Genomic DNA, 20,842 nt, shown 5'->3' with positions numbered 1-20,842 from the left:
AAGGTGCATGCTTGAAGATATTCCTTTTCTGTGCTAAACAGCAGAGGAGAGCAGAGGAAAGGAAAGGACTGGCAATCTTCACAACACTATTACAGCTACGATGTTCTCAGAAACATCCTGACTGGAATTTCCCAAACTCGCAATCATTTCATGTCTCACCACACAGCCCAGGCTAACCCAAACTCTGAGGGATTGTTTTTCATGTCCAGAACTGGTGTTCCTTAGTGCAACTTTTAACTTTCCCACTTCCTGGACAGTCACTTGATTACGGCTAAGTGCTGGTAACAGTTTCAAAATCCTTGGTGCCTTTCCTAATATTTGGCTCTGGGATGCAGCAGCCTGCAGACCCGCTGCTGCTGCAGGAAGCAGTTCTGCTGCCTGGAGACAAAAGGCCGTTCCTTGCTGTGGCACCAGGTGCTGGGCAGACGCTGGGTGATGGGAATTGGGCTTTCCCCAGCCCACGCGTGACAGGTCATTCATTTGCTAGCCAGGTCAGTCCTGACCCCGAAGTTCAGTCGGTGGCTCCTGTGCCTGGGCCTGATCAGCGCCTCCTCCTGCACCCCACCTCCTGCCCACCCCCGGCTGCTGCTGCTCCCAGCACCAGCCCCACGCTTCAGAGGTGCGGGACAAAGCGGATGCGCTGCGAGTACGCCAGGTCCACGACATAGAGCAGCAGGTTCACGTAGGTGAAGATGGCGACGACCAGCTGGCTGTCCCATGGGCACCGGCCCTTGGCGCAGGAGCCGGGGCGCTGCGCGGAGCCGTACTTGCTGTCGAAGCAGAACACGGGCCAGATGACGGCTGCGCTCACGTACAGCAGCACGGCCCCCAGGGTGTAGATGACCACAGAGCGCTCGAAGGGGAACCACAGCAAGGTGGTCTTACCTGTAACACTGAAGGCCACGACCACCACTGTCACCACGAAGCAGAAGCTGTAGACGGCCACACACCACTGCGTCGCCACGTACTTGCCATACTGGCTGTCGTTCACCAGCGCCCCGAAGATGATGCAGGCCACGAAGGCCTGCACAATTTTCAGGAGCCCGGAGACCGTGGCCATGTAGCTGGTGACTTGCCCCGGTTTCGCCCGGGTTAAGAACACCTCGGCAGCGTACACAAGGAACAGGAGGGCTGCAAAGATGCTGGCAGCGATGCGGAAGTCTCTCACCTCACAGCTGATGGGGTAACAGTCAAGCTGGACGAAGTAGAGCGGGTAGATCACCGCAGCCGTGACGGACATGAGTGTGGCGAGCATGGCGAAAGCGGCAGTGAAGTTTCCCCAGGAGATGCTGAGGCAGCTGTGGAGGTGCGTGAATTCACAGGTGATGATGAAGACGGTGACGGCAAAACAGAAGGTCCAGACAAACATGCAGAAAGTGCCATACGCGGCACTGAAGCCGCCCTGGTGGGCTACCAGGCTGAATGTGGTGCATCCAAACATCATCTGCAGCAAGCGAGCTATTCCCACAGGGGATGTCACTGCAGCAGTGTTCAGATACGGCCCTCCTGTGCTCTCCATCTTGTTTACAGCCCAGCAGACGGTGCTCCCAAAGCCCTCCCTAAACCTCTTTTTAGGCTTCTGCTCTTTTGTCCTGAGTCACACCAGGTACTGGATCAGTGCAGCAGCAGCTCCAGTCCCCGCCTTGTCTCCACCGGCACTGTGGGTGCTGTGCTGACGCTGGGCAGCGTTTCTGCTGCGTTCCTGGCAGCCTCAGCACAGACTTGCTGGCTGAAGGGAGGTTTCTGGCTGACTCTGCCACCAGCTGGGATCTCGGGGTGCCGCGAGCAGCTCACCCCCGCTCTCAGGTCTGAAACCGGCCTTGTTCTGTCCTTTCACCGTCTCCTTCCCCTCACGATGGCCGAGAGAATCACTTTCTCCTTGGGGGCTGACATTGATTCCATTTTAGCTCTGCAGCTGTAGCTCTGCTGTGCTGCTTGCAGGGACCCGCGAGTATAAATAGGGGCTATATTAATAGTTCTGGAATGAGTCCTGCCCCCCTCAGCCATGGCGAGCGGGTGTTAGTTAACACCGAAGCTGTGAGCTCCGTCAGGGGCTTGTAATTATCCTGCTGCGATTCCTCCGCAAGCCGGGGTCACCAGAACGCCGCTGTTCCGCAGCTGCTCCGCACCGTGGAGGCTCCCTGGGGAAGGGGGACGTGATCCTGCAGAAGCAGGAGCTCGGTGCTGCAGCCCCTGAGCGGGGACTCGAGCCCGGCAGCACCACAAGCCCTGTGAAAGGATTTCAGCCAGAAGCTACAATAAAAGCTGACTCACTTTGGTCCATTTGATCTGGAGCATTGATAGGTTTACCTGCTGTGAAAGGCACTGCTGTGCTCTGAGCATTAGCAAGGGCATGGTGCTGAGGAGGTTCTGAGCACCTATCCTCACGGGCTCCTCAAGCACTTCCCTGTCTGTTTTACTTACGTGGGAACCAGTTCTTCCTGTATCTCTGAGTGCCAGAACTAAAGACAGTTATAAACAACCAACAAAACAACCAAACAAAAAACCCAAGCCAAAACAATAGACTTGCTTTGATGTTGTGAGCTCAGGTTTGGAGCTCAGGTTTCAATGCACAGTGTCAAACCCTCCCTCCTCATGCATCAAAGCATTCCCAGGCAGCTGATTTTGGTACACATTTCCCCAGACTTGGTCTTTACCCAAAAGCCTCTTAATTCTAACTCTGAAAGCTCCAAAGAAAATTCCTGATGCAGTCTCCAAATGGGGAAAATGAAAACCACAGCACAGTACAAAATTCCTCACTTGCCTGGTGGCAGCGTCACTGACTCCACACCTGCAGCCTGGCTCCCCCTGTGCTGGTCCCGGGGGGAAGCGGGGTCATCCCCAGAGCTCTGCACTGGTGGGGAGATCAGGATGGCCAGGCCAGGCCCAGAGCCTTAAACCCGTTCTGAATGATTCGAGATGCTCACCAGCTGAGCTGCTTCCAGCTCTAACTTCCTGGCTGGGAATTATAATTGACCCTTGTGCTTGGTAATAATGGCTTAATGTCTTCCATGCTTGTATGTTAACGTGACGATGTGACATCGCCAGACGCAGTGCTAGATACTGTAAAGAGGAGCTGACAAAAGAGGCTCTGCTCTAATTCGTGCCCTTCGCTGCAGTTCTGGGGCAGCCTGGCTTTGCCTGCGGGAAGGACGCTCCCTCTTCTCCCAGGACCCTTCACCGAGCTGTGCCTGGGACTCAGAGAGCTGGAAGCTGCCAGCTCCCCGGGGAGGGTGCCTGCGCTCAGCACCACCCCACGGACCGTGACTGCAGCAGCGCCAGTCTCGGCTTGGGCAGAAGGGGCCTGGGAGGTGATGCCGCACGTCCGGTGTCCAGCTGCTTGTTCCCACCCTCCTCCCTGGCTCTTGCTCGGCCTTGCCGGCACAGGGCACTGGCCTCGGATTTACAAACAGAACAGGAAACCTGAGCCTGGCAGAGGTTGCTTTGAACCGGGAGTCGCCACGGGTCTGACTCGTGCTGCAGGTGCACACGGTTGGTCCCGCACAGCAGTGGCATTGACAGAGCAGCCAGGACCGGGGGGTTGGACAGGAGCTATTTAAGCTGGAATCGCTGCTTTGCAGCATCACTTGTGATCCAGCTGCGGTTTAAGAGACAAATGGAGACAGACACAGGTTCCGGGATTGCTCGTGGTGAAAAGCAGTGACTGCGGCGCTCCAGCAGCTCGCACGCAGGCCAGGGATAACTTTACAGAAAGACTTGTGTGAGAACAGCACAGATTTTGTGAATGTGAAGGTAAAACGTGCCTCCCCTCAGCCTGCTCCCCACCCTGTAACCTCAGCGTCTCTTCCATGAAAACCCCTCCCATCTTCCTTAAAAGACCTCTGGTGCTAAACGTAGAAAACCTGCATTCATTTGGGGTGGAAGCTGCACAATTAACATCACAACAAGCAGGAAATGCAGCGAGGGAGCCCAGGAGCTCCAGGTGAATGGGCTTTCACCCTCAGGTCTTGTCCTTCCCGACTCTCTGTGATGTTAATCCTTCATTCTAGCAGCAGTTGTTACCATCTGTGCTGTGGAATGTCCCGTACCACAGAGGAGCTGCGCTTGCAAGGAAAAATCCTTCTCCAAAAAGTCTTTGCCTTTTAGAAATGAACTCTTGAGTTAACGTGTTGGGTACACAGGTGACTGGCTCTGCAGAAAGCATTCCCAGCTGCAGCACCAGTATTGCTACTTTACTGTTCCCTAGCAGGAATACATCACTGGACGCAGCGCAGGGCAGGCGCTGTATTTGGGGGTGCATCATCCTGCAAACAACTGGTGCTCACAGCAGCTTCTCTTGGTGCTCCCAACTGACAAACCTGTGCCAGCTGAAATCCTGACCGGTGCTCAAGCACCGGCACTTGGCTCTGTGTGGCTCCAGCTCTCAGAGGAATCCCACTTCCCACATGTCCGTCCTGGCAGCTTCCCTGGGTTTCAGTTCAGCTGGGAGCACCATTTCTCTTTAGCTACTTTTACCTGATGTGTCGTAACCCCCCTTGCTCAGGAGGACGGGCGATCGCCCATGCGGTGCTGCCCAAGGGTTTGCTGGAGTCCATGAGAAGTACCTGAATGGCTGCAGTTTTGTTCCTTTTGGGGTTCACTCGCCTGAGCCAAGGGACCTCACAAACAGCACCGCCCCTTTGTCCAGGTTCAGGACACCCTTTCAGCCCTGCAACCTGGCAGGACCCATCTCGGCAGTGCGTGACGTGCCTTGTAAAACTGGGCCCCGGTTTCCTGCAGCCACACACGGGTGCAGCCAACACCACATTGGTGTCAAGAACTCCTGCAGAAGGGATGCAACCAATGCTGCTTGCGCAGGTTTGTCTGTACCAGCTGCAGCGTGCTGCAGGACGGAGCTTTTCTGCTTTCTTGCTTCTGCCCGTGTGCTTTTCCCCTGAGGAATGGTCTCTCCTCTTTCCAGCCCCAACACACATTCCTGATCCCTCCCTTGTTCTCCTCCCATTACCATCAAAGGGGATTCTCTGTGTTCTGAGGTGGGTGTGTTCACAAATGACTAAAATAATAGAAATATGTTGGTGCTTGCCTTGTGTTCTCTGCCTTTTATGTTCCAAATGCTCCCCATTTTAAGACAGGCCAGACGGGCTCATCAGACATGGCTCTCAGTAGAACAGAGGCCTTTGCTGCAAAACCAAATGTCCCTGCATCTTCAAATGCAATGCTCTGGAATACCTGCCAAATCAGAGTCAAGCTGAAAGTGCTGTGCAAGTATGCAAACATCAGATGCTGGGTGAAAATCTCTGTACTTAGACCCCATATTACAACCTCTTCATAGGAGAAACAATGACAAAGCATACTGCAAGGGGAACACAGAAGTCTAATTAATACAGAAGACCAACACCACCCTCAGCCCTCTCCCACGTACAAGTGACCCATCCAAATGAGCAGCATATACAACTTTACAAAGACGTATGTACGGTTCTCTGGTCAGCCCTTATAAATAGCGTTTTACATATTAAAATAAATATGTCCACATTGCCCAAGTAGCAAGAGGTTTCTTCGTTATTTAAAAAAAATATGTTACAAAACAATATCATTTATATTTCTTGCTTAGTTTAAAAAAAGTAATAAAAAAGTCATTTTATAAAATAATATGAAAGTAAATTGAGTACAAGAGTGTCCATCCCTAGCACGTGTCCTGGGCTTGTACGTGATGACGCACCGTGAGATGCTGACCTCCAGGCAGTCAGGTTATCGTTCCTTCACTCCTAGTTGGACACAAGAAATCCAGTGCTTGCTTTGTTCACCACTTGTATCAAGTCTATGATGTAAAATTCATGGCAAGGGAAGAAGTCCTAGACCTGGGGAAGATTCTCATTGCTGCTATTTATGGCTTTGCTACTCCCTGTATCAGATTGCCTTGTGTAACACAGGAAAAGGATGTGAATGGGCGAAGCTGAGCCCTGGAGTTTGGAGGTAACACGTTCTGGTCAAATGGTGTAAGCAAGAAATTGCCTTTTTTTTTTTTTTGCTGGACACATCCTAAGTGTGCAAGAGTGTGGGAGCACTGGTACTGGTGTGTACAAGTCTGAGCATGCATGGGTGTGAGCGTGCGGCTGCCTGCATGAGCATAGGGAAAATTAGGAAGTGTGGGAGAAGGGCTCAGTCTCCTCCTGATCTAATCTCCGCCCCTCTGCAGAGCCCTTCCTAGTTACCACTGCTGAGCATCCCCAGGAGTTTACTGGGCTCCAGGCCCTGCTGCTGTGCCATCTTCTGAACATCAAAACCCATGTGCATGAGGAACTGGATCACATTCATCTCCTGCCCTGTGAACTGGTCCCTGATGGTGGGACACGAGGGGTTGCAGTGAGGCCATGGACAGCTGTCGATCAGATGAATTGGGCAGCCTTTCAGAGGGGCCTTTCCATTCTTGTTGCTCTCGTGTAGGCTCCGATCCCAGCAGTGCAGGGCACGGGGGAGCGACGTCCCCTTCACCTGGATGTCCGTCCAGTGACTGAAACGACAACAGCAGAGCCCGCATCAGGCTGTGGGAACAAGCACATCCCCCCAGCTGCCCACTCATGGGATCTGCAAAAGCACTCACTTGCGTGTAATGATCTCATGAGACAAACAGGCAGGAGCAAAGCTAGCACTGAGGGAAGAAAGGAAACATGGATTAGGTCTTGGAAGGACAAACTCACTCCTACTAAAGAGAACCTTCCGGACTCAGGAGAAGGCAGATTTTTTGCTGCCCCTGGCAAGAGTTTTAGGAACAGCCATGACTGTGATATAAACCCTGTCTGGACTGGAAAGTATCCAGAAGAAAAGGGACTGCTTCCTGCCTAACAGTGTACATCTGCAACAGGACTCCTGAGTGCCTGCTCTCATGTGAAGCAAGTAAGGCACATTAACAGTTCCTCCTCTCTTGTCTCATCAACTCTTTGGATGTTTTATGATTTTCAAAACATCCCTGCGAGGTAAATGGCTGCGTGGTGGCAAGGAGTCTGACCTTGCCTTGGAGGCAGGAAAGAAAAAAACATGTTCCTATTGATAACAAAGGGCAGCTGACAGCTGTGAAGCTCGAAGTTACTTCGCACTGACCCAGAAATAAAAGGCAAGATCATTGCTGTAGATGAACTGAAAGCCACCAAATTCACAACACTCAACTCTGCAGAGATGTGAGAAATGCTGCTAGAATGCTGGATAAAAATGTCTCTTAGAAAGAAATGTGCCAGATTTTCCTCAATGGAATACTTACGTCACATCCTTCAAGGTGTTTCTTAGCTCCCTACCCAGATTCTGGATGTAGAGCCACTGCCCCTCCTGAACAGGCTGGCCAGTGAGGTGAACATTGTCTACAGTAAGCTGGGCCTCATCAAAGAGCCATTGGACAACGAAGACTGGACCTGGGAAGACAAAAGATTTGGAAAAGGGATTGCTCTAAGTTAGCTGCAGATACAGAGGAAACCCTGGAATCCATTTGATATCTCTCCTCTCATACTTACATCGAAGAGTAGGGTAAATCTTATATCCAAAAAAGCAATTCCATTCCTCTCCCTCTTTAAACTGTAGCTTGCAGCGTTCAGGAACAATCCCATTCCAATACCTAAAAGACAAAGCAGTAACAGAATGAAAGCCATAGTGCAATCTTAACAATAGCCTTTCCATTCTATCTTGGCTATACTGTCCCATCAGTCACATTTTAGAGCATCCACAATTGCACACAATCTTTTGCACGTCTAGATTTTAAGTTATTGTCTTCTCCAATAAAATCATTGAAAAAATACCAATGTAGATGATAAATACTCTTTAAGTATCAAAATGGAGGAAGATAGAGGAGGAGGTAATCTTCTCCATGCCCTAACCTCTTACAAAAGCCCTTTAGAGCATCTGATTGTACCTTATGCCTCTTCTGATGGCTTCTGTTGGAGCACATGTGATAGTATCAATACAGTCTGTTCGGCGATACTGTTTATTATCCAGGAACCATCCGGAGTCTGCCAAGCCTCGAACCTGAATTCCTGGATAACCCATCTCCTCCAGCTGCTCTGCCACTCGATCCACATTCAGGAGCACTCCTGTCCCTCCAGCACTGCAACAGCAACATTAACACTGCAGTCATGAAGCGCACACAGCTACAGCCTAGCACATATACCCTCTCACAGCAGTGACACCCTATGGACAACTTCATCTGTCTACACAGCAAGGCACCGCAAACTTGGTAGTCACCAAATTATTCCTTTGCTTTTCAAACCACTTAGAAATAAAGCCAGTGCTGAGTAACAGTTGTGATACCTCAGAAACCAGATCTGTTCTTATTCATTCTTCTGGGGGATTTATGTGCTTTGTATCAGTCAGGTTTGGCTGCTCAAAAACTGAAAGAATCTGAAGTGAGACAAATTCACCCTTCGCAAATTTCTATATTCCACCCATGTAGCATATGCTGAGCAGTCCATAGCTCTGTGCAGCACAGCACGGTTCAGAGCACCCAGTCAGGCAAGTCTGATGGCTCCATTCACATGTGCGAAGTCCATTCCCCAGCGGCACACATCTCATGGTGTGGGCCAACAGGAGCCAGCACACTTGATGCAGGGAAGAACAAAACATTCCCTCCCTCCTGCAAATCTTTCACCTTGATATTCTATATCCCTGGTTTTACCATATAAAGAAGAAAACAGAAGAGATACGGGGTTTGTTGCTGAGACCTGCCCCCTAACAGCCTTCTGCTGTGGAAATCTCCTCTCTTCACCACAGGAAATGTAGGTACCTACCTGCTCCCTGCTAGCAGCAACACTTTGGCAGTGCCAAGGCCTTTTCCCACCAGCTCCTTTATAACCTCCTGAATGATCAGTGCTCCCATGAAGGCATATTCATCTGGAAGAGATAGCTCAGTGTCAACAGAACTGTTTCTTGCTCAGGTTAAGACTTTTGCTTCCTCCCCATGAATGCTTAGCAACCTTATGAAGAGGTTATCAACCTAAAACCAGGCCCATTTTCTCCACCCATCTCAGGTACATCTAACGAAGGATACTCCCCCCCTGCTTCTCTGAAAGAGAAGAGCCTACAGAGCAGCACGAGCACACCCTCCAACAGCAGCATGCAGGAATCGGTACATGCAGAGAACAAGAAGGCAGGTGCTGGGTGCCTTCCTCTGTACACAAGGAACACAGACACCCTCCTACCACCTGGAATCTCAGTTCCAACGTCCTGCCTCCCTTTCTCCCCAGTTCATAAAGCCACTCCAGTCAAGCTGTGTTTCACAAAGGTTACACCTACATGGGCTGCACCTCCAAGAGGCAACCCTCTCTGCTGGAGAGCAGCTGCTTCACAGGGACAGCTAAAAGAACCAGTGGAGCAAAAAGCTCCCTTATGGTGACGAAATGTGTATGCATGGTATTCACCAGCAGTCAGCTTCCCAGTGCAAGCATTAGTGACCACAGACATGGAGTGACAGTGTCTGATTTAAGGCCAGAACTCACAGACCAGCTCAAAGAGAAGTGTTAACCTTCTGCCTTTTCAGTGCCACAGCACGGCGCAGCTTGGGCCAAATCCTTTTGCTCACAGCATCAACAGTGCCGTGTAACCTTAATTTCATCCTGGCCAAAGAAAACTCTCCATGAACAAACAAGAGGATAGCTAAACCCCTGGTGGTTTTATAGGCATCCCTGCACCCAGACACCAATCCTGCTTCAGTTGGGAAACACAGAGAAATACTTGAGGTAGCACAATCCACCTGCAGGAAGCCCAGCTTAATTCAGAAAGACTCCTTTAAGCAGACTCTGAGTTCCATCATCATCAGAATGACAGCCGATGGCACTGCATGTATTAAAATGAACTGTTCCTGTTCCCCAAAGCAACCTGCACACGGCCTGACACAGGACAGCTCCTTTCAAAGGCCAAATATCCTCCTGCTACAAGTCTGAAACTAAATTTACTGCACTTGCCTCTCAGGTCAGCAAAGCCAAAGTTGCATGCGACGCACCATGGTTCCTCAGCTACACCATTTATTTTGCTGTGTGCTGGAACCTGGAGATTCATCTAAAAGGAATTCTATTCCTCTAATCCTCACAAACTGCATCGATGCAACATCTCTGAAAGCAGCTCTGAACTATGTCAAAACAGCCCAAGCTAAAGAGATCAGGATGTTTTATCTGGAAGTGGCTTGATATCCTTTCCTGCCCTTCAGCAAGAAAAAGCCTGTTATTCATTCATGTAACTTCACAGAAGTCTGGCAATATCCTTTAATGTGTGACGTCTGGGGCAGCAACAGCCCATCAGTAACACTCACTTTTCTCAGACTTGGAAGAGGCACCACTCCAAACATCACTTGAGCAGTAAGGGATGAATCTGCAAGAGAGAGTTGTGTGAGCACTGATGTTCCTTCGACATCCTGGGAGGGGGGAGGACAGGGGCAGGTGACTGGCAGAAAATTAAGCCCTGGTGAGGGAAAAAGGGAAGTTTCTCTCCCCGTCAGACACCTTACCTTCTGGCACACCAAGTGACAGTCGGAGCTGTCTTTTCTCCTGAACACTGGTAGTTTTACTGAGTTCAATCAACAAATAACATGTCTTTTATCAACCTAATTGAAGCACTGAGCTCAGTGGACAGAACAATGACCAAGACTTTGCTCTTAGCTGTCCCACTGATACGATGGATGGCCTGCCACAGGGAAACTCTGTGTGTCAGTTTCTCACACAAAAAATGAGAAGACCTTCTCAAAGCAGTGTAAATGCTGACTGCAACCACTGGAGGTTTTTGCAGGAATTAATTTATCTTCCCTTTTTTGTCTCCAGCTTGCAGAATGCCAGATAAGAGCCCCCTCCTCTGCTCTTGCTCCCTTAAAGAGATGCGTATTTAAACTAGTGTCTTTCTCATTTCTCCCTTCGAGCCCTCAGCCCACCACTCACAGCAGTATTTGGCACTTCAGCTATTTGAGAAGGCTCTCTAAGCTAGCCCCAGTTTTTCTTCATTAGATCACCCTACAACTCCAAGGAGCCTGGACTGAAGTCTCTCCAGCCTTTGCCAGCGCTGGTTGTTAGGGAGCTGGACTGAAACAAATGAGGAAACATGCAATTTCCTCCCGCAAGTGTTGGTCTTAATCTGTCTTTGTAGCATTCTTGCCAGCCTAGAAGGCAGGAGATGCTGTTTAAGTATCCCCCTGTTGCCCTCCGTTGTCTCTCCTTACACCATGTTGGCGTTCCACCAGTGAGGATTCTCTTCCGGCTGTGACGACAGTATCCCGGTTCCTGCAGATGGGCACAAAGAGAAAAGAAAGGCACTGCTGACAGGCTGTGACTTCATGCAGCACCTCTGAACATACAGAAAGCAAACATCCAGGCCGAAACATTGTTAAGGGCAGTGAGAGGGGTGTTTCTGAACCTGCCCTTAGGCAGACGTGACTTTCAGAATCTGATTCACGCTGGGTATGAAGCTGGTCTAGAGGCCACTTGTAGCACAGAAAAGAACCAGTGACACACACCTAAGATTTAGCCCTTTCCCCAAACCCAAATCATAGCAGGTGAATGCCAGTACATGCAAGTACAGATCCGTGTGATGGGAGAGGTTTTGGTGTTCATATACAGCGAGGATGAAGAGAGCAGCTCATGATTTCAGTGCTCAGCATTTCATTGCTGCCTCAGGAGCCTGTTGGTCAGGAGCATGGGCATCAGGGTGCTAATTCCTCCCTACATCTGATAATGGAAGATGCTACAAATACTTTACACATGCACCAAACATTCACTTTCAGAGAATGCCTGCAGCCGGTTATGTGAGTTTACACAGCTGTAAACGGGGAAAGGTGGAACCAGGCGGCTGCAGGTGAAACCCGTATGGTAGACCCAATTCCTTCCCACACTCACAAGCCTGGTCCCCCAGCAGGAAACATGCGCGGGAGAAAGTGCCTGTGTCCTGACAAACCGAGTGAGGCCCGAGCTCCTCCGATAGGAGTGAGAGGAACACGAAGTCGCTGTAAAACCCAGAAAACCGAACCCGGCTCTGAAGATGCCATCAGGTCTGGGAGGACGTGCCCGTGTTTAACGTCGCGCCGAGCACGCGTGGGCAGCCGTGCAGCAGCACCTGTGTGGCACGAGAGCCTGTCCGAGCCGTGGCACGGGGCGGCAGCAGCCACGGCGCAGCGACACGCGTGCCCGCACGGATGCCGGGGGTGCCTGGGGGCGCTGGGCGATGCCGACCCGCGCGCGGCCGTCCCGGTCGGTGCCGTTCCTCGGGCACTGCCTCCCCGGGCAGACTCACCCACACGGGTCGCGGGCCACTCCCGGGAGCTCATGAGCCTCCGCATGGTGTCATAGCGGGTGTCGCAGTTCTCCCGGTTGAAGCAGTACCACCCTCCTGTCAGGGGAGAGAGGGGTCAGCCGCCCGGGGCCGGAATTGCCGAGGCACAGCGGCCCCGCGCCAGGGCACGGAGGGCAGCGGTCACCGTCGCTCACCTTCCAGGAACAGCAGCCACCGCCGGCTGCCCTTGGACTCCTTGAGGTAGTAGCTGCGGACAGACACAGCGGCGGCGGCGCCGTTACCGGGGGCCGGGGCGGAGCGCGCGCCCTCCCCGACCAGCGCCGCCGCCTCCCGGGAGCGCTGCTGCACCTGTCGCCGCCGCGCCGCGCGCCGCCGCAAGGTGGCGCCACAGCCCTCGGGGCCGGGCGGGGAGCGGCGGGGTCGGGGCGCGCGGCGCGGGCAGCCGCGGCGGGCGGCGGCGGCGCGCGGGGACTCACCCGGCCGGGCTGCCGTCGTTGCAGGTGACCGAGGCGTTGTGCAGGAGGTGCAGGCGGAGGTCGTGCGGCAGCGCCTGGGCTGAGCAGGGGTACAGCGACTGCGCCAGGCTCTTGACCTGCGCCATGAAGCTGTCCATGTTGCCCTCCACGGCCGTGAAGTCCAGCGGGAAGCTCTCAGCCGCCGCCGCCACCGCCTCGCCGCGCTCGCGGGCCGCCGGGCCCCTCCGCCGCCAGCCCTTCCTGCCCTCGCCGCCGGGCCCGGCGTTCAGCAGCCCCAGGAGCAGCAGGAGGTGCACGGCCGCCGTGCCCATCGCCGCCCGCCGCCACCCGCCGCTCGCCGCGGCGGCAGCAGCAGCCAGCCCCCGGCGGCGGGCAGCGCCGCCCGCGCTCCGCCGCGCCCCGCCGCGCCGCCCGCGGGGTCGGGGGTCGGCGGCGGGCGGCGAGGGCAGCGAGGACAGCGCCGCAGGCGCGGGCTTAGCGGCGCGGCTGCCGGCGCAGGAGCCCGCCACCCGCTCCCAGGCGGCGAGCATGACAGAGGGGCACGGAGTGCGCGGGGAGCGCGCCGGGGGCGCCGCCAGCCCGGGCGCCGCGTGGGGCAGCAGCCGGCCAGCCCCCGCCCTGCCCTGCCCTCCGCCCCCTCGGAGCGAGGCGGAGGGAGTGGGGGGTCTGAGCCGCGCCGCACCGGCACGGCGGCCCGCTCCGTCGGGGCGCACCCCAAGCCCCCCGCCTCCGGCGCCGCCATCGCCGCCCTTGCCGGCGCCGGGACCGCGGCCGCGGCCGGTGGCGCCCGCCAGCCTCGCCCGCAGGGCGGCGGAGGCGCGCGGCGGCCTCTCGGGGGCCGAGGAGGGGGGTCGGGCCGTGCGGGCGCGAGGACCCGCACGTGGCAGCCCCCGCGGCAGCGCCCCTGGCCCCCGCCGCCCCCCCGATGCCCCCCTCTGGCGGCCCCGACGGCGGCTCCTCCCCGGCTCCTCGTGGGCGGAGGTGCCCCCCCCCCAGCTGCCCTCCGCCGTCGGTGCGGGGTTAGCTCCGGCCCGCAAGGCGCGGCGGGGAGCCGGAAGCCCGCAGGTGACGGGGGCGGCGGCGGGACGCTACCGGCCGCGTTTGGGGGAGGCCGGGAGCGTTTCCCGTCGCGGTGGCAGCCTCCGCGCGGGCGGCGGGTCCTCCCCTCGGCTGCAGCCCCTGGCCAGGGACCGCGCCGCGGGGGCTCAGCCACCCTCGGGGATTTCCCCCCAGCAGCTCTCCCTGTTTACTCCCGGGCTAGCACATTCCAGGTGGTTGCAAGAAGAACCCCGCAGAAAAAGCCACGTTAAGTGCCAGCTTCCAGGGTGTCACCTGTGAGAACTGGCATGTCAGGGAAGTTATGTCTGTGTCACAGGCCTCGGTGTTAAAAACCGAGGAAAAACAGATAAAACGCTCCACCCTGAATAATTCCATCTTCGTTTAGATACCAGGACGCGCAGCTCACCCGCTCAACAGCCCTCCAGAGAAGAGCAGGAGCCCGGCTGTCTTCACCGGGAAATGCAATCTATCTGGGACTAGAAAAGGTGAAAATAGTATCATTTTAAAACAGTAAGTGGAGAGATTTTGCAGAGCAGGAGTTAAGGCTGACCAGCTGCTGCAAGTGTACTTTTTACCTTTGGACTTTATTAAGTGTATCCTTAGCTCTAAATTTCCTACATATAGAGCACAGAGATTTGCAAGTTGCTTGCCATGTTAGGTTGTTCTTAATCTTTCAGTTACTCTCACTTAATCTTGATCTTAGCTCTGTCCTCGGGCAGAGTTTTACCTCCAAATGTTTTCTTTTATTTAAGTGCTGATAGTACCAATAGTATCTTTAAGCCAGGAAAAGCCACTGAACTGAACACACTCCTCCACACACACATTACATCTACTCAATAGAGTTTTAGTCCCAGCACAAGTCTGTATCATTGTTATCTTTTTCTACACTGGCCTAAACATCCCTTCCTCACTGGCTGGCAGATACGAGCAATCCATCACTAGCTCTAGTTATTGCCAGTTAGAGACCATGCCTGGCTGCCTGAGCAGAGGTGTAGCTGGAAACTGGTTAGTTTGCAAAAAGTCTGACCAGATGAACCACTAAGTCCCCAAAAGAACTTCAGGATCATGGAACAGGTGGTATAAACAACTCCAGAACCTTGTATTTCGCTTGTTGCAGCAAGAAAACAGGATGGACTGGGGGGGTCTGCAGTTACTGAACCTTGTAACACATTGTACCAGCTGTTTTGTGTAGGGGCAACTGAGTGTGCTTCACCACTGAAAAACCATAGGGCAAAGTTAAAGTTGCAGATCTTTGGGCCTTTGTCCAAAGAGTTGAAGAAAAGACATTTAAATTGTGTCTGTCTTGGCCTTACCTCTTCTGGTGCCAGTAACAGGAGGATTTCTTTCAGAGCACTCTTACCATTTTTGTGTTACCTCTCAAAAAGGAGCAGGGGGCTGTTACAAAGAGTGCAAAGATTATACAGCTTGTGAGGTTATGGCATGACAGACTGCTCTCTTCTAGATATTTAAATCCAGTACAGTTTGACATGCTGAACTTGAGAGAACATCCACGTGCACACAGGTTTCAAAGAATTTCGTTCTTCAGAAGGAGAGGTTTGCTAACTTCTTTTAAAAGAAACACCCTACACTGAATGGTTTGGGCTTGGTATGGAAGGAAGCTCAGAGAAAGCTGTGGAGGAATTGGACTCCTGCTCCAGGCACTGGAGATTGGGCATATTTATGGGTGGGAGTAAGGCTCAAAGGAGGCCAGCAAGAGATTCTTAATGGTTGGGAATAATGTTAAGGGAGATGCTGTTACTATTTAATGCCTTTCAAAATGAAATATCCTGCAGGGTGTTCCATTATGTCCTCATGTATGTTGAAATGTATTGGACTCTGATATACAATAGCAAATGAGACAGTTCTGAGATTCCTTAGAGTTCTGTCAGGATCAAGGCAGCTCTAGGACTTGCCTCTCAGAAGCTGAGAGGATGATGCCCCGAGTCCTGGCCAGCACTTATGCCTTGAGTACCTTTCTCCTTTGTAGCCAGCTCTCACACCTGGTGTAGGCAGCTCTGCAGCCCTGGCTGAGCTGAACTCCCCTGACTTGTTCTTGGGTCTTGTGTTGATCAAAAGTGCAACACAATGTGCTGTGCAATGCTGTGGTAGGGAGCCATGCTCTTGAACATCCCCAGGACACTGGTAATCGGCAGCACATACTGTTGGTACAGATGGGAGGAAATCTTCTTGGAATCATCATTACTGCGGTAAGTAACTGTTGTTCTGCATTATAGTTTGGAACTGGTGGTAACATATTTCTAGATGTTCATAGTTAAATTCCTATCAATTTAAAAGAAATTAAAAAGTGGGGGTGGGGGAGAGGTTTCTATGCTTTATCATGAAGCAAATCTATGCATGATTCTCTGTATGGCTGTGGCAATGAAAACTTGCATCGTGCCAGGGGTACAGATCTAATGCAAAGCACTAGCTGCCAGGAAGGGAAGGTGATTTTAGGGAAAGGTCATTCTGCAGCTTGCTCACTGTAACCACAAATGAAATGCAGGTTCTGAGAAGGTCTTGGCATGGCATACGTTTTGCCCACCTGGCAGACTTGCAGGCATCACTTGGTCCTGACAGTGGCAGAAAACCAAGTTGTTAAGGGTATTTTTAACTATTCCCTAATGAGTTCCTCTTTCTTTGTAGCACTTTAATGAACTCCAGGTTGTAGTTACCTCCCACTTCTTTCTCTTGCAATGCTTCTAATTTCAGATAAATATTTGAGATTAGAAATGGCTGTGGGTATGAAATGTGACCCTTAACCTCCATGCCACTTTCTGATTATGACATATCATTAAAAAACAGAATAATCTCTCCAATCCCACAACTTGGAAATGTTCAGCTCAAATTACATTGGTGTCTTTTTAACAGGACCAACGTTTCTTTAAGGGATGTGGCACTTCCAAATGCAAAATAGAAAACAGCTGTCTGCTTCAGACATCAAATAGGAGCTACCCCCATACAGAAACAAGACCAGTTCGAGGGGTGCTCCATGTAACTCAAAATGTCAAAATGTATCTTTTAGAATCTCATGGCTGCTCCACCTCAGCAGTTGAACAATCACTGGTGTTAACATGGCCATTATAATTGCTTCTTCTTACCTTCTCTGAAGGTATTGATGAGTGGAAGGACAAGATGTCTTCGCTCTGTGTGAGATACTTGCAGAGCTTTGGGTCTGAACCCTATTTTAAAGACTAAGATGAATTTGCACACCATAGGTATTTGTTGCACCCTTCATAGGCAAAAATGTGTCAACTTTCAGAACAGTCTTGCCCTTAAGGCCTCATATATGTGAAGGCTTCTTCACATATTTTACAGCAAAGGCAATTAAAAATGCAGAGAATGATAAGAAGCATGTCTCTAGACTTGTGTTACAGAGGTGGAAACAGAGAATGATTAGTGATTGTTTCTTGATAAAAGCTGTGGAACACCAAGGAAGAAATTCTAAATCAAAGTTAGGTACTTCTGTCGTACCACACAATTTGACTGTGGCATCCACTGCCCCAGATCCTGTGGGTGCCAAAAGTGCAGGTGGGCTCAAAACGTGGCTAGGCAAATTCATGTGAGGGTAATCCATCAGATTAGATGTAAAGACACACCTCTGACTTGGGATGTCTGCAAGATGCGGACTGGTGAAAACTGGAAGTTAATACTGGGGAAAACATAATGGCAGTCTGCTGTTGTGCTGCTGTTCCCAGCTGCTGTCAGAGGTAGTGCTGTGATTACCTTGGTGAGAGCTGTTCTGAGGAAGAAACTCTTCTACCATGTGGGCCTCTCTCCTAGAAAAGAGAATCATGAGAGGATGGTCAGGACCTCCATGCACAATATTGACTTTCAGAGTATGAACAAAGTTCTTCACTACATGAGCCAAGAACTGACAAGTGAAAGGAGGATGGTGGCAATACCTCTCTATACAGCCGTTGTGTTTATATTCAGAAAGTTCCACAGCTGCTTAGCCAAAATAGTAAAAACAAGTGCACACAGACAACTTCAGGGTATTGACAGATGACTGACGAGTTATTGCGCTGTCCTGTGGTAACTGGCCATACACCCCTTGTCCGTCCCATCTCTGAAAGTAAAACACGACTTCAACCATTTTAATGTGTTTAGGATTTACAAACATGGCCTGGGATGCCAATATCCTGAACGCTGTAGCTGTGTAGGTAATATGATGATACCTCCCAACAGAATGGAAAGAAGAAGTGTAAAGGCATGTTTAGGTGTTATTTTTAAAGAACACATTATACACCAGGACACCCTTTGTTACTATTAATACAACTTAATTGAGTAGCTATGGTGTTGGGAGGACTCAGGAATTCACATGCATAAGCTAGGGGATGTCTCTCCATCACTAAAATTTCCATCCTCTCTTTTTCTCCCTTCTCTCACACTGCTGCTAAGGTAAAAACAAGCGTTATCTTTTACTAAAGTGTCTTTCCCTTAAAAGGATATTTTTCCTTTATAAGCCAAACAGAGCAGACATTTTTGTGGGCGCTGGGGGTAGCAGTGGGGACTTGAGCTCAACATATATGACAAATATAGAAGAAGTAGAGAAAGTATTTGGCATGTGGTAACAACTTAGGCTAAATAAATTCCAGTGGTTACCCAAACTAAGGGCTGGTGTGTTTTTTTTTCTTTTTCCTTATGATAGCAAACAAAAGAGTTGAATCTCTGAGAGTGCCTTCAACACTGAAAAGGTGGTGCTGAGCGTGAAAGGTTATGAAATCTTGCTGTAAAATATAAGATAATCTTAGCTCCCTATAGCTGCAGTGCCCTTGCCTGAACGATTGAGTTTGCAACACTAATCCCGAAATGCAAAATCAACAGCTTTGTTTGGTTGTTGTTTTGACCAGAAGGAATGGCCTTCGGAGGCGACCGGGTGCTGTGGTTGGCCTTAACCCGCGGTGTCCTGACTGCGGCACTGCCTGGACACCTGCATGGCAGAGGGAGCGCTCCCTGCAACGTGGCTGCTGCTGTCAGTAGCTTTAGTGCTTTGCCCAGGAGCACTGCTCTGGTACCTGGAGCCGGCCGCTGCCACCACCGCTTGGTGAAGAGCTGAGAGAGCTGAAATGCCTCGACGTGCCGCGCGCCCGGTTCGGTGCGGGGACCGCGCCGTGCGCTGCCGGGAAAAGCCCCGGCACAGCGAAGAAACGTTTTATTTCTTCAGAGTTGTTTGACCGATCCGAACACCGCAAACCCGGCAGGAAACGCGCCGCGAGCCGCAACCCTGGCTCCGGCTCCTCCCGCTCCACTGGTGGCTCCCTCGGCCGAGCGGACAGCGTGTGCCCGGAGCACGCTTTGCACGGGCGCCCGTGTGCCGGGCACCCTGCGCCAGGCTGCCCTGCCCCTGCTCCGAGCGCCGGTAGTACCGTGACCTCCCGCCGCGGCCACCCGGGCACAGGCCCCAGCCCTGACCTTCGGCTCGGCCCCGACCCTTGCCCAGGCCCAGGTCCAGGCCCCGGCCCCGGCCCCGGAAGTCCCCGGCCGGCCCCACCAGGGCGGGACTCGCCCGCCGCGGCCGCCTGGCCCCCGCCTCACCTCCGCTCGGCTCAGCGGCAGGGCGGGGCGCGGCGCGGCCTGCAGCAGGGGCGGCCCGGGGCCCAGCTCCGCCCCAGCCGCGCGGGGCCGGCGCCTCGGAGGGAGGGAAGATGGCGGCGGCGGGCGGGGGGGGCGCCGCGGTGTCGGTGCTGGCCCCCAGCGGGCGGCGGGTCACAGTACGGGTGGGGCCCGGCACGGTGCTGCTTCAGGTGGGTCCCGGGGGGCGGCGGCGCGGCGGCGGCAGGGCCGGCCCGGCCCGGCCCGTAACGCCTCTGTTCTCTCCGCAGATCCTCGAGGAGGTCTGTAGGAAGCAGGGCGGCAGCCCCGGCGAGTACGGCCTCAAGTGAGTCTCTCAGCGGGGCCGGCGGCAGCTCTGGCCGGGCCATATTGAAGGCTGCTCAGCGCCGCCGGTGGCAGAGGCCCAGCGCGGGCCCGCGGCTGCGCTCCCGGACAGGGTCGGGCCCGGCGGTGTCGAGTCGGCCGCCGCGTCCTTGGCAAGGGGCCCAGCCGGTGCCGAAGGCCTGCCCGTGGCCCGGCGCGCTGCCGGGCGGTGGCTGCCACGGGTGGGTGCCCGGGCTTGCGGGCCCCGAGCTCGGGGGTTTGCTCGGAGTCATGGGGAGAGAAGGTCCGTGGGCTGTTCTTCTCCAGCAAAGGGATTTTGTTCCAGTTAACCTCTCCCGATTTCCCCATGCCACGTTCCCTTTGCTCTTGGATAGATACCGAGATCCTGTGTAACTTCCACAGAGGTGTCTCTCCCCACACCCGCAGCTGTAGCTCACTGACTGATAGGGCTCCAGTCGCACCCTGTTTCTTGATCATAGACTTTTACGGTATCATGAGCAAGAGATTATTTGAGTGGCAGTAAAAAAAGTACCTTTTTATTTAACACTGAGCACCAGGCTTGACTATTCAGTTCTGTTTCCCTCTTAAAGCCTGAGGAGAAACATAAATTTGAGTATCTTATCTGTGATCTCCACAAACTGCAGCTTTTTGATATGCAGAATAATTTTTGTGGAATGTTTTCTGAGTTACCAGTTCTGCATTGTTGAATGCTGCTCTATGGCTCCTAGTCAGCCTGCAGGGAGTTACCTTGCTCAATACCTGTACTTTGCATTGTTGTCAGTCCCTGAAGTGATCTGAAGGTTACATAGGATGGTTCCTGGTGTTTTCATGGGCTCTCTTCTTGTTTAGGTTTCAGAGGAGCGTGTTGGATCTCTCTTTACAGTGGAGATTTGCCAGGCTGCCCAACAATGCCAAGCTGGAGATGGTGCCAGTCTCTCATAGAGCGGAAATTGGAAACATGGTACGCTGGTTTTCGCGGTATGCTCGATTAGTTCAGTTATCACTTTTGCTGAATGTGGTCATGTCAGATCTCATGAGCAATAGCATGGTTAGACTTGGCCAATGCTTGAGTGGGAGACCACCCAAAGACTGTTTGAGGTGTGGTGGAAAGTGGTAATTTAGTAGCTGGAAGTCTTTGCTTACAGTTGGCATGTTGATAGAGTTCCAGTTGCAAGTGGAGGGTAGGGAGATCTTTTGGGGCACATGAAAAACTAGTAGTC

The 20,842-nt window shown here is 52.7% G+C and overlaps 3 protein-coding genes and 1 long non-coding RNA gene across 8 annotated transcripts in view; 1 reads left to right on the top strand and 3 right to left on the bottom strand.

The window, feature by feature from the left end:
* Window positions 1–566: 566 nt before the first annotated feature.
* Window positions 567–1,680, bottom strand: MYADML2 (myeloid associated differentiation marker like 2). 2 transcript variants are annotated; one of them, XM_057405385.1, is made up of 2 exons: window positions 886–1,680; window positions 567–770 (listed from the first exon to the last, which is right to left on the bottom strand). In XM_057405385.1, the coding sequence occupies exons 1-2, from the start codon at window positions 1,517–1,519 to the stop codon at window positions 679–681; spliced, it is 726 nt and encodes a 241-aa protein (XP_057261368.1). In that variant the 5' UTR covers window positions 1,520–1,680; the 3' UTR covers window positions 567–678. The 2 variants fall into 2 exon arrangements, with proteins under 2 accessions (XP_057261368.1, XP_057261367.1); XM_057405384.1 differs by having other exon boundaries at window positions 567–1,679.
* A 3,817-nt stretch (window positions 1,681–5,497) lies between these two features.
* On the bottom strand, window positions 5,498–13,012 carry NOTUM (notum, palmitoleoyl-protein carboxylesterase). Its single transcript, XM_057405374.1, has 11 exons — window positions 12,687–13,012; window positions 12,405–12,457; window positions 12,211–12,306; window positions 11,144–11,204; window positions 10,247–10,305; window positions 8,730–8,832; window positions 7,859–8,050; window positions 7,464–7,564; window positions 7,217–7,364; window positions 6,563–6,610; window positions 5,498–6,472 (listed from the first exon to the last, which is right to left on the bottom strand). Exons 1-11 carry the CDS (start codon window positions 12,995–12,997, stop codon window positions 6,166–6,168), a joined length of 1,479 nt encoding a protein of 492 aa, XP_057261357.1. The 5' UTR covers window positions 12,998–13,012; the 3' UTR covers window positions 5,498–6,165.
* A 4,121-nt stretch (window positions 13,013–17,133) lies between these two features.
* LOC130597128 (uncharacterized) lies at window positions 17,134–19,039 on the bottom strand. The gene is made up of 2 exons (XR_008971679.1): window positions 18,761–19,039; window positions 17,134–17,521 (listed from the first exon to the last, which is right to left on the bottom strand). It is a non-coding gene; the product is annotated as an uncharacterized LOC130597128 (long non-coding RNA).
* A 309-nt stretch (window positions 19,040–19,348) lies between these two features.
* ASPSCR1 (ASPSCR1 tether for SLC2A4, UBX domain containing) overlaps window positions 19,349–20,842 on the top strand; it is a 38,319-nt gene continuing 36,825 nt past the window's right edge. The window contains exons 1-3 of one of the 4 annotated variants that reach the window (XM_057405379.1): window positions 19,349–19,489; window positions 19,568–19,623; window positions 20,472–20,583. In XM_057405379.1, coding sequence (XP_057261362.1) covers window positions 19,391–19,489; window positions 19,568–19,623; window positions 20,472–20,583 — 267 coding nt within the window. In that variant the 5' untranslated portion in view covers window positions 19,349–19,390. The remainder of the gene's footprint in view (window positions 19,490–19,567; window positions 19,624–20,471; window positions 20,584–20,842) is intronic. The other 3 variants (XM_057405375.1, XM_057405376.1, XM_057405377.1) reach the window with 3 other exon arrangements.

Source organism: Pezoporus wallicus, unplaced genomic scaffold (genome assembly GCF_028554395.1).
Source record: "Pezoporus wallicus isolate ANWC-B61680 ecotype Strahan unplaced genomic scaffold, APGP_CSIRO_Pwel_v1 contig_7750, whole genome shotgun sequence".
NCBI classification, from domain to species: Eukaryota; Metazoa; Chordata; class Aves; order Psittaciformes; family Psittacidae; genus Pezoporus; species Pezoporus wallicus.
This window is presented reverse-complemented; position numbering and strand designations above follow the sequence as displayed.

What these genes read in the sequence shown, in the direction of transcription:
- MYADML2 (XM_057405384.1), bottom strand. Translation starts at nt 1,519, where the DNA reads ATGGAGAGCACAGGAGGGCCGTATCTGAACACTGCTGCAGTGACATCC.
- NOTUM (XM_057405374.1), bottom strand. Translation starts at nt 12,997, where the DNA reads ATGGGCACGGCGGCCGTGCACCTCCTGCTGCTCCTGGGGCTGCTGAAC. An exon ending in TGGTGGAACGCCAACATGGT is followed by an intron (nt 10,306 to 11,143) that starts GTAAGGAGAGAC and finishes TCTCTCTTGCAG; the next exon opens with ATTCATCCCTTACTGCTCAA. An exon ending in CATGAGATCATTACACGCAA is followed by an intron (nt 6,473 to 6,562) that starts GTGAGTGCTTTT and finishes TTGTCGTTTCAG; the next exon opens with TCACTGGACGGACATCCAGG.